Raw genomic sequence first — 11,491 nt, 5'->3', positions numbered from 1 at the left:
AATAAAATGGTTTGATTAAAAAGGTGGGGGATATAGAGATGGACTTAGCAGAGAGAGAGACTGAGAAAGTCAGACCATGCAGAGAGGGACTGAAAAGGAGGTACCAACAGCCAGAAGAGCAGGCAGAACTGGTGGCCAGTGGAGTCAGCTGAAGGGGGCACAGGCTGGGGTGGGGGCAGGGATGGGGGAGGGAGATGGCACCAGAGTGTGGGAGCAGCAGCAGAGGGACTTCAGAGGAAAATGTTCTAGGACCAGCAGAATGAAGTGGGCAGGTCACAAAAGGCTGCAGGCAGAGCTGAGGAGGGGCAGAGGGGGCGACTTCCCACCCCTACCCGCCTCCTGCTGGGTCAGAACGGGGTCTCTTTGACCCTAAGTTCACGTTTGACTTAGGGAGAGAACCGGGCCTGACGCTAGGTGGCGTACAGGAAAAGACGACCCCAGACCTGTTGCGGGGGTCCATTCCTTGCTGGGCCCCCAGAAGAAAATGTGGCCTGGACCCCACAAGGCCTTTACTGCTGCCTAAGGACATTGCACCCGACCCTACCCCGGTATGGGGCCTCCTTGTGGGTCGCCTGACCCTGCAACCCAGCTTCTGCACCGCCTCTGGCTCCACCCGCCGGTCCAGCCACCTCGCTATTGGCTGCACCGTCCGGGAGCCCCTGGCGGGGTAATTAACGAAGGATTAATGAGAGCCCCAAAGTCAACAGAAAAATCAATGGGCCGCGGAGCCCGAGAGGCGGCTGCGCAGTCCCGCGTGGGGGAGGGCCTCGGGGGCATCGGTCCCAGCCCGAGGACCTCACCGGACGGACGATCCGTGCTGCAGTGATCAGCCTGTGGCGATGCCTGCCCAGGCCTCAGGTAAGGCTCCCCGCGGCGCTGTTAGGGCCTGGAGCGCCCTCGGACAGCTGGAGGAACATTCCAGACCAGCTCACCCTTGACACTCACACCTACTCTGCTCCCAAAGCGAGCTTCAGAGACTTGGGGCTGCAGGGATTGGGGCAGGAGGGTGGGATGACGGAAGGCCAACCCCTGGTGACTCAAACTTCGGCCCCTTTCTGCCCCCCACTCCAATACCAGCTCCGCGCCCCATCTCCTTCCGCGGGTGGGGGGCGCACAGAGGTCAGCAGGGCACGCCCGGCCTTAGCGGGGTCTGAGCGCGCACAGTCGAAACGGGTTGTCCAAGCCAGGAAGAAGCGAAAAGCCCAGACGGCTGGAAAAAGGGGTGTGGGTTTGGGGCTGCCTGGACAAGCGGTCAGAGGCATACGTGTGGCTGCGGGGCTGTCCCAGGCCTCGCAGTCCCTCGAGGGACTCGGAAAGAAATCACGGAACTCCCTGGCCGGTGCTCAGCCGCCTCCTCCGGAGCTGGCCGGGCGCCGCGCCCCGACAGCTCCCCGGCTTTCATCACCTGCCTCTAACCGCCCGACCCACAAACCAGTTTGGTGTCGGGGCCCTCCCTGGGACTGGCGTCGCGCCGAGAGGCGTGCCAGAGGGTGGGGGATTCCTCCTCGCCGGTCCGGGCTCTCTCGCCCTTTTCCCACGACCCCTGCGCCCCCGGACTCCAGCACCCTCCCTGGCGGAGGACCAAATCTGCCACTTTGAGGACTCCCTCTAGCGGCCGATGGAGGGTTGGACCCCGGGGGTCGTGGGTAGGGAACACACTCAAGGCGAAGTCCCTGGAGGATAAGCTCTAGTCCTCCAGCGTCCTCTCTAGGCTTGCAGTCCTGTCAAAAACTACCTCTGAAACTCACCAACAATCCCGACCCTTCCGGCCTCTCCAGGACCTGGACAGAACAGGAAGGAGATGCACAGGTAGCTAACACAGCAGTCTCTGTGCCAGGCCTGGCTCTACATGCATTTACATGTGTCAAATAATTTAATTTTGAAAAATTCCCGTCAGGTAGGTATTATGCATTAATTCCTTCATTTGTTCTTTCAAGAAATCTTTACTGAACATCTACTGTGTACCAGGTACTAGTCCATAGTATATATCTGTTTACAGATGAGGAAACTGAGGCTCAGAGAGTCTGAGTAGCTTGTCCAAGATCACACAGGTAGTAAGTGCCAGAATCTGGGCTCTTAATCACTAGGCTCTCCTCCTGCCTTGGGAGGATGGGGTAGATTCTGGGAAGGTGAGATGGGGCAGGCAGGTTTAGGGGAAAAGGAACAGGAAGGTGTCCCCGTGAGCTTCAGGCTTGCTCAACCTGGGCAGGGGAGCCTGGGAAGAAAGATAAAGATCATCTGGAACGTCTCCACTGGGCCAGGATGCAAAGGATTTAATGGGGAGGGGATCTGTCCATGGCTCCGGTGCTGAAAGTTCCCCAGAAAATGCCAGAATCAGACGGCCAGCTTTGGTTTAGTGTCACGCCTGTGCCAGATTTGGGGCGTCTGAGATAAGCAGGATCTGGTCTCTGCCCTGAAGGGGCTCCTGGCCTTGAGAGGAGCCAGTCATGCCCACGGCACCTCACCAGACGTGCACAACTGCCCTCAATAGATGCTTGGGCAGGGGGAGAAGGCTTCCCAGGAGAGGTGCTTAAGGCTGGTGGTAAGGATGGGCAGGAGCCATTGGCGGAGGGTGGCAGGAGAGGCAGATGGAACAGCAGGCTCCAGGAGTGATGGTGGGAGATGTGAGACAACATGAGAAATGGGGGGTCCTCTGGCTGGGTGGGGCTCTGCTGAGTCCTGAAGGACACACTGCAGTCAGCCAGGGGGCAGCGGGGTGGGCATGATGGCAAAGGGCGGGGTGTGTGCAAAGACAGGGAGATGAGCAAATGCAGGGACATTCTGGGAACTGCAGCAGGATGGTACAGCCAGTGGGCAAGGGAGTGGGGTCTGAAGACAGTGCTGGAGAGGTCAGTCAAGGCCAGACCAGGAAGCAACCCTGCCTTGAGCAATTTGTGCGCTCTAAGAACGTACTAAACATACACCACCCTGTTTCATTTTGAAAGCCCATGCAGGCCATGCTAGGAGGTGTGGATTTCATACTGAGGGCAGTTGACTGCCTTTGCAGGGCTCACAGCCAGGGAGAGGCACAGGGGGTAGGGAGACCAGTCCAGGAGAGAGAGGGCACAGCCGCGGACCAAGGCAGTGGTTGAGGTCAAGAAAAAGCTCAGAGCGATTCAGGAGCTGGAATTCACAGCTTAGGGCCTGAGAGGGTGAAGGGAGAGGCAAGGTGGACATGTGGTTCCCTGCTGGGAGACGTGGGGATGAAGATGCCACTCGCTGAGGTAGTGAATGAGGAAGCACGCATCCTGCAGCCTGGAGAATGGGAACAGTGAGCACTTAGAGCACCAAGCCCAGAGCATCAGGGATGCCCGGGCAGCAGCAGGACCAAAGGAGAGCATCTGGGATGGTGGGGAAAGGGGGAGCGAGGGAGCCTCCAGGGTCAGCTCAGGAGAAGCTCCCCACCAGGATGGCACCCGGAGCCAGCGGGCATCTCTGCTTTTTAGTACATCTCTGTCCCATAAGGAATGGGAACCCAAAGGGCCCACGGGGGGAACTGTGCTGGACTCCACACAGGGGCCCTGAGCTGCAAGTATGGGGTGACCCAAGAACTGGGTCCAAGTGACGGGTGATGAAGGGGTGGGCCTGAGTGAAAGCTTGGGGAAGGTGAGGAAGTAGCAGGAGGCATTCAGGGGAAAGGAAGGGTCAGGGATGGTGTTCCCCATGTTGAACTGTGCATTTATGGGACATCAGGGAGTCGAGGGAGGGTGCAGATGGAAGACAGTTCTGTCGAAGTCAAGGGAATGGCATTCATGGTGATCCCAGAGTGTCCCATGCTCATGGCAGACACTGTAAATCAATCTCAGGACTTTTCCCTTAATCCTTTAATGTGCTTTAAAATTAACTTTAATTACATAAGAAATGTTTAAAAAAAAATGAGTGCATTAAACCACTCCCAATGCTAGTATCCTCCTCCCTTCCCCAGAAGAAACTCCTACTGTGAACCTGACAGGTATCTTTTAAAAGTAATTTCATATACACCCATATGTACCCGTAATAGAGTATTGTTTAAGAGCACAGCGTTCTTCCCCACCACGCCCACACTCAGCCGCAGAACCCTTCTTAACACAGCACTCTAAGCCACCATTCCCCAACTAATCAAAGTCAGAACAAGAGGGGAAGCCTGCTTGCTCTCCCTGCCTTCAGGAGTGGAATTCCTCCCAGAGATCAGCAGGGCACAAGCGGCCTTTTGGTGGCGAAGTCACAGCCTTGGAAATTGCCAAGCACTGCGCAGATCTCCCTGACTCCCTTGACAGATATTATTATTCCACGTTAGGGTCAAGCACTGAGGCAGGAAGATGAGGGTCAGGGAATGTGGTCCTCAAACCAGTCGAAATAATCCCTGGGTTTTATGTGGAGCACAGAGGGCGTCCATATCCCCTGGTCTGCTTGAGCCTTCTCAGGTCCTCTAAGGTAGATGTACGGTAACTGCTATTATTTCCAGTGGCCCGACCAGAGAGTTTGCTTAGCTTGCCCTAGGTCACACAGCAGTTAGAGGCAGGAGTGGAACTGAGTCCAGGACAGCCCAGCAGCCAACCAGAACCCTTTCTCCCTCCCCAGCCCCTACTGAGGCTGCACCGGCTGCCCCTCCAGAAGCACAGGAGACTGAAGAGACCCTGGCCAAGGAGAACCAAGTGGACATGAGGACAGAGGAGACAAGGGCCCCCACCTCGCCCCACAAGAAGTCCTGGTTGGTGCGACATTTCTCGCTGCTGCTGCGGCGGGACCGGCAGGCCCAGAAGGCCGGGCAGCTCTTCTCAGGGCTCCTGGCCCTCAACGTGGTGTTCCTGGGCGGAGCCTTCATCTGCAGCATGATATTCAACAACGTGGCTGTCACGCTGGGCGATGTGTGGATCCTGCTGGCTGTGCTCAAGGCCCTGTCCCTCCTCTGGCTCCTCTACTACACGGCCGGTACCACCCGCCAGCCACACGCTGTGCTCTACCGGGACCCTCACGCAGGCCCCATCTGGGTGCGGGGTGAGTGTGGGGGCACTGGGTGGATGAGAGGAGTGGGGAGGGAGAGCGCCTTCCAGGGGAGGTGCCGATGGCCGCCTGGCCTGGCCAGGCTCCCTGGTGCTTTTTGGCAGCTGCACCATCTGCCTCAACGTCTTCCGTGTGGGCTACGACGTGAGCCACGTCCACTGCAAGTCGCAGCTGGAGCTCATCTTCCCTGTCATCGAGATCGTCTTCATCAGCGTCCAGGTGACAGGCCTCTCCCATCCCCATGCTCCGTGCAAACACACCCCAACCTATGCCTAGGAACAGCCACATCAGCAAACACCTATCCGGCCCAGGGTATGCACCCACATACCACAGCCCCCCCGACACGTGCCTACCTCCATGCACCCACATCCACTCTGCCTCCATGTCTCTGCATCAGCACACACACCGTCACTAAAACACAAACACCTGTAGATACGTATGCCTGTACATCCTTGCATGCCCCTAAATCTATGCCCCCAGATACACAGAGCTACTCTTTTTCAAAAATGTCTTTAGAATCCCAAGTTTTCTTTTCTTTTTGTTTTTAATTTATTTAATTATTTATTACTATCTTTTTAATGGAAGTACTGGGGATTGAACCCACGACCTCGTGCATGCTAAGCATGTCCTCTATCACTGAGCTCTACCCACACCCCAGAGCTACTCTTAATAGTGAATACCCGACTCCCTCCTGAGTTCCTGATATGCAAACACTGTGCTAGGCGGTCCATTTACATCATCTTGTTTATTTCCCCAATAAGAAGGCATTCCTCTGAGAGGCAGACATTTTAGTCCCATTTTAGAGCCAAAGAGACTGAGGCTCAGAGATGTTTTGCCACTGGCTCAAGACCACACAGCAAGGGAACAGCGGGGCCAGGATTCCAACCCAGGCTTCCTCACTGTCTCTTCCATTGCAAATACACACAAGCAACTGGGACACACACCCCACGGTCCCACCCCCACCCAGTCCCTGGGCTCAAAGCCCTTTCTCTTTCAGACCTGGGTGCTCTGGAAACACTGTAAGGACTGTATTCAGATCCAGACCAACTTCACTAGGTAAGACATGGGTTCCTTCTCTCCTTCCAACAAGTCTTGGGGCCAGTGCCCCAGTAGCTTCCCTGGACAGGGTAGCCCTGGGGGTATGGGTTAATCTGGGAATGGGTCCCAGGTGACCCCTAGGGCTGCCTGTCCTGAAGTTCTAATGGCAGATGGGATCTGGCTTTGGGAGAGAGTGGTCACCCCAAAGGGATTGATGGTGAAGTTCGGGCACCCAGGGAGCCGGCTAGGCTGTGTGAGCAGCGTGTAGCACCTCCTCCAGGTGTGGCCTGATGCTGACCCTGGCCACGAATCTGCTGCTCTGGCTTCTGGCTGTCACCAATGACTCCATGCACAATGAGATCGAGGCTGAGCTCAGCGCCCTCATGGAAAAGCTCTCAGGTACAGAGGAGACCATGACTACCCCATCCCACCTCCACTCCAGATGGGTGCACACACACGCTACCCCGCCTCAAACGGGTGAGGCTCACTGACTCTGTAGGTTGGGGAGAAAAACTCTAGAGCCAGATCATGACTCAGTAGAATTGGACGTTTGCCGAGGGTACCCATCCTGCCCCCACATTGGGCCTGCTCCATCAGGTCCTGGCGCTGCGCAGCTCCACTCCAGGCATCCATCTAGCTATCAGTAAGCTAGCCACTAATCCAGGCTGAGCTGTTCACTGATAAGTCCAGGTAGGCACTCCACACCTGGTATTTGCCTTTTACTTGTAAGAAACTAGAAAATCTTCAAGACTGAAAGGAATGTCTTCCTAATACAGTTGTAGGCACCTGGACATATCAAGAGAGACAGAAGATTTCTGGGCAAAATGAACTCCCCAGATTGTTCCATGTACCCAATGCCCTACCTGTACAGTCAGCTCTTGGAGGTTGTGTCCTGTCAACCTACATGAGAACGTTGCTGTCTGTGGGATTCAGCCACACCTGTGTGTATACAGTAATTCCCCCATCCAGGTGGCATCACCATCCTGACCCGTGTACAGCCAAGCCTTCCCAGCACACTCATGTATCCACACGCCCGCTGCACAAATAAATCGTGGCATGCCTGTCTACTGTGGGCATTCTTTATACTCTAGACACCTTTTTCAGAAGAGCTGTGCAGAGAGGATTTAGGGCAAGTGACATATGGATTTTTTTTATTATTAAAAAATTCAGACATACAGATGAGAACAGGACATACCCATCACGTAGGCATAATAATTATTAACATTTTGCCATATTTATTCCAATATTTTTGCTGAATTACATTATGGAAATCATGGCATTTCATCTCAAAATATTTTAGTACACAGGTTTTTAATGTATTTCCCTATGTTAGCACAATGCTATTATAATTTCTAACAAAATTCCTTAATGTCATCCCCATCCTTTATATCACTCTGTATTCGATTTTTTCCAATCAGCCCATGAAATGTCTTTGACAGATGGTTTGTTCAAACATGCAGTACATTGAGATTCGGCACGTTGCCTCCTCGTGGTGCCATTTGACTTGTTCCCCTCTTCCCTGCTTTTCCTAGAAATGTGAAGTATGGACCAAAGTTGTTGATTAGATTCAGGTTAAGCATTTGAGGCACCAGCATCCCACAGGGGATGCTGTGTGCTTTGCAGGACACCTCATCACAAGATCAGATGTCTGATTACCCTACGGGGGATGCTGTTTATGGTCCAGTTATAGCAGACAGAGCCTCCCATTGTAAAGTTACAGGTTTCCCCTCATGCTCAGCAAGTACTCTGTAGAGGTGACATTTGGCACCAAAGACATCACGTGCCTAAGCTTGGCACGTGAATTCTAGAATCCCTTTGTCAAGGAATGACCATCTTGTGGGGAGGGTATAGCTCAGTGGTATAGAGAGTGCTTAGCATGCACAGGGTCCTGGGTTCAATCCCCAGTACCTCCACTGAAATAAATAAATAAATAAAATTAATCAAAAAACCACATAAATAAACCTAATCACTTCCCCCCACCAAAACAAAAACAAAACAAACAAACAAAAAGAAATGACCATCCTCTGATTTCTGATTTCTATATATGGGCCTCACTTTCCATTATCTGTAAAATGGGTGACCGAATCCCTTCCACCTCTGCCATACTCCAAGAGGTGAACGGGATTGATCTGTGCAGCCGGGTTCCTCAGAGCGAGGCCCACCTGAATGTCTGTCCCCTCCCAGGCAACGACACCAACAGCTGTCTGTGCCTCAATGTCACCATGTGCGAGGTCTTCCGGAAGGGCTACCTGATGCTCTACCCCTTCAGCACCGAGTACTGCCTCATCTGCTGTGCCATGCTCTTCGTCATGTGGAAGAACGTGGGCCGCCGCCTGGCACCCCACGCGGGCGCCCACCCTGGCACCCTGCCCTTCCACCTGCACGGGGCCATCTTTGGGCCACTGCTGGGCCTGCTGGTGCTGGTGGCAGGCGTGTGCGTCTTCGTGCTCTTCCAGATCCAAGCAAGCGGCCCCGCCATCGCCCGCCAGTACTTCACCATCTACTACGCCTTCTACGCAGCCGCGCTCCCCGCCATGAGCCTGGCGTGCCTGGCGGGCACAGCCATCCACGGGCTGGAGGAGCGAGAGCTGGACACGTTCAAGAACCCCACCCGCAGCCTGGACGTGGTGCTGCTGATGGGCGCGGCGCTGGGCCAGATGGGCATCTCCTACTTCTCCATCGTGGCCATTGTGGCCACTCGCCCCCACCAGCTGCTCAACCGCCTCATCCTGGCCTACTCGCTGCTGCTCATCCTGCAGCACATGGCCCAGAACCTCTTCATCATCGAGGGCCTACACCGGCGCCCGCTCTGGGAGGCGACCCCTGAGGGCCGGGCGGGGAAGTGGGAAGCCGAGCCGCCTCACAGGGGGTCCCTGCTGGAGCTGGGCCAGGACCTGCGGCGGGCCTCGCTGGCCTACATCCACTCCTACAGCCACTTCAACTGGAAACGGCGGGCCCTCAAGGAGATCTCCCTCTTCCTCATCCTCTGCAATATCACAGTGAGTAGTGGGGCCAGAGGTCATGGGAGTGGAGCTGGTGAGGCTGCCCCAGAAAGCCTCACTCAGGAAGGCATGGATCAAGGTGCATTCATTGCACATTGACTATTCCAAGGGTAATTGGCTTGTGCCTTTGATTGTCCAGGACACAGGCCTCTTTCCAACTAGCTTGATGCTACTTGAGAGTAGAGAGTGTCCCTTCATCTCTGCAAAAATGAATGAATGTGTGGAGCATGGAGCTAAGTGCTTTTTACAAACATACATATAGGATTTCTACCCTTGGGAAGCTTACTGCCTAGTTGGGGAGACCCAGGGGGACCAGTTAGAGAATTACTAAGTAACTAATCGTCTACTGACTTCAGTCAAAGGAAGAGACCAGAAAGTGCCTGTTTTTTTCAAGAATCTCTAGGGGAAGGTCTTGGCAATGACTTCTCGTGTCTGGCGCTGCTAAGTCCCAGGCCCATCTCTTTATGCAATAGCTCTGCCTTTCACTGAATTGTCACCCTGACCTCGTGCAGCAGGCACTGTTACTGTCCTTATTTAACAGATAAGGAAACTGAAGCTTTGGCTGTTTGATCCGCCCATGGTCCCACAGCCAGCAAGTGGCAGTCCCGGGACAGCGCCCGGTTGTTTGAACCCACGTTGGTAATGACTATGCTGGAAACACCGATGGTGAAACCTCTGGCCTGGGCAGAGCACAAGTAATAAATTGGCCCTAAAGAGCAGTCGCAGCTCAGAGAAGGAAGTGTGGGCCCAAGTGGCCAAGCAAGGCTTCTTGAAGGTTTGATCTGGGCCTTGAGAAACGGGGAGAATTTGGACAGAAGGCAGGGCTGGGCTGGAGCAGGCCAAGAGTCATGACAAGCAGAAGGTGACTGAGATCAGGGCAGGAGGGAGCCCAGCTTGATGGAGCAGGTTGTACCGTGGTGGTGGCAGCCTGGGGTCTCATGATCCAACTGGATCACCAAGGAGGTGGCCGAGGCCTTCTGTGGGATGCGGTGAGGGGGGCCGTAGGAGAGGGGCTGGCTCTGAAGGCCTAAGGGTGAGGGGATGCTGGGCGGAGAATGTGCTGGAGGAGCTGCGGGGTCTGTGGTCTGCCTGCCCTAGGCTGAGTGCCTTGTGGGAATAGGAGAGCCCCCTCCCCCACTCAACACCCTCCTCTCCTTCCCAGCTGTGGATGATGCCTGCTTTTGGCATCCACCCGGAGTTTGAGAACGGGCTGGAAAAGAATTTCTATGGCTACCGGACGTGGTTCACCATCGTCAACTTTGGCCTGCCTCTGGGGGTCTTCTACCGCATGCACTCTGTCGGGGGGCTGGTGGAGGTCTACTTGGGGGCCTGAGGGTGCCCAGGAACCCACCCTTGGCAGAACCCCAAAGTGCCAAGGCTGGGGAGAATGTATCCCAGAGTCTCTGAGTAGATGCCCCATTCCAGGGGGACCTAGACCAGCCTGGGTTCCCCAAAGCCTCCTCTTCCCCAGAACCTCACTGAGCAGGGGTCACTATCTGCAGCCCAAGACCAAGGGCAGGGCCTGGACACCGAGCTCCTGATGCCCACGCACAGGACTGAGCACATGCCTGCCTCCTGCTCACCACAGCCAGTGTGGCCCAGGCTGCACCCCAGGAAGCCCCCACAGCTACTCTCTGGGATGGTCAGACCTGGGGAGTTGAGGGAGGGGCGTCCCTACACCTCCAGGCCTCGGGGGGGTCTGCCTCTCGCATGGTCCAAGCTCAGCCCAGGACATCTGGAAGCTCGCAGCTCAACAGGCAGCCCTGCCCCTCTGTCCCCACACACCCTGCCTCCTAATGAGCTCGTTAATTAGCTGCCAAGCAGGGTTCAACAGCTCTCTCCTGCTGCCATAAACCCTGTTTGTTTGATCGATCACATTCAGGCTTCGTGGCATTTGTTCCCGGGGACAGAGCTGCCATTCCGCATATGGTAGGAAGTGACAGTCCTCCTGGGCAGGGTTGTGGGGCTGGGACAGTCCTGTTTCTGGGCCAGGAGGGGTCTAAACCCTTTGTCTGATCCTTCCCTAGTCTGATCCATGGGAGAAGGTGGGAGGAGAGGGGCCGGGGCGCATGCATCCCCCCGCCCCTCATCAGCACACCTTTTCCCCAGCACGGAGCCCCAGATGACTTGCTGTAGCTGCTCACCACAGGGGCTGCAGCCTCTGACTGCCCAGTCCCCCCACCTGCCGGATTCGCTGAGCCATCGGGTGGAGCGGGCAGGCACTGACAGACCATCCATCTCCCTGAGCCCAGAGCAAACAGTGGGCTGTGCCCAGGGTGTGGCCCGGGGAGGACAGCCCCAGCCCCTGCAGGCCAGGCTTGCGGCCCATGAAGCTCAGTGCTGGCAGTCCCAGGGCTACAGTCTCAGAGACCCCCAGTGCTGAAGCCCCTGAAGGCCATGCAGGAGGCTGGAAGGCTGGCCCCTCACCTCTCCTCCGTGGGCTCTTTCTCTGTGTGGCCACAGCCCAC

The 11,491-nt window shown here is 55.7% G+C and overlaps 1 protein-coding gene across 2 annotated transcripts; it reads left to right on the top strand.

The window, feature by feature from the left end:
* The first annotated feature begins 679 nt into the window (after nt 1-679).
* On the top strand, nt 680-10,900 carry OTOP3 (otopetrin 3). Of its 2 annotated transcripts, none has more exons than XM_032456875.1 (7): nt 680-858; nt 4,561-4,977; nt 5,066-5,202; nt 5,981-6,039; nt 6,302-6,420; nt 8,206-9,020; nt 9,565-10,177. In XM_032456875.1, exons 1-7 carry the CDS (start codon nt 840-842, stop codon nt 9,664-9,666), a joined length of 1,668 nt encoding a protein of 555 aa, XP_032312766.1. In that variant the 5' UTR covers nt 680-839; the 3' UTR covers nt 9,667-10,177. The 2 variants fall into 2 exon arrangements, with proteins under 2 accessions (XP_032312766.1, XP_032312765.1); XM_032456874.1 differs by lacking the exon at nt 9,565-10,177 and adding an exon at nt 10,186-10,900 and having other exon boundaries at nt 683-858.
* The last annotated feature ends 591 nt before the right edge of the window (nt 10,901-11,491 follow it).

This window comes from Camelus ferus, chromosome 16 (assembly GCF_009834535.1).
Source record: "Camelus ferus isolate YT-003-E chromosome 16, BCGSAC_Cfer_1.0, whole genome shotgun sequence".
NCBI classification, from domain to species: Eukaryota; Metazoa; Chordata; class Mammalia; order Artiodactyla; family Camelidae; genus Camelus; species Camelus ferus.
The sequence above is the reverse complement of the archived record's forward strand: the minus strand, read 5'-3'. Positions and strand labels throughout refer to the sequence as shown.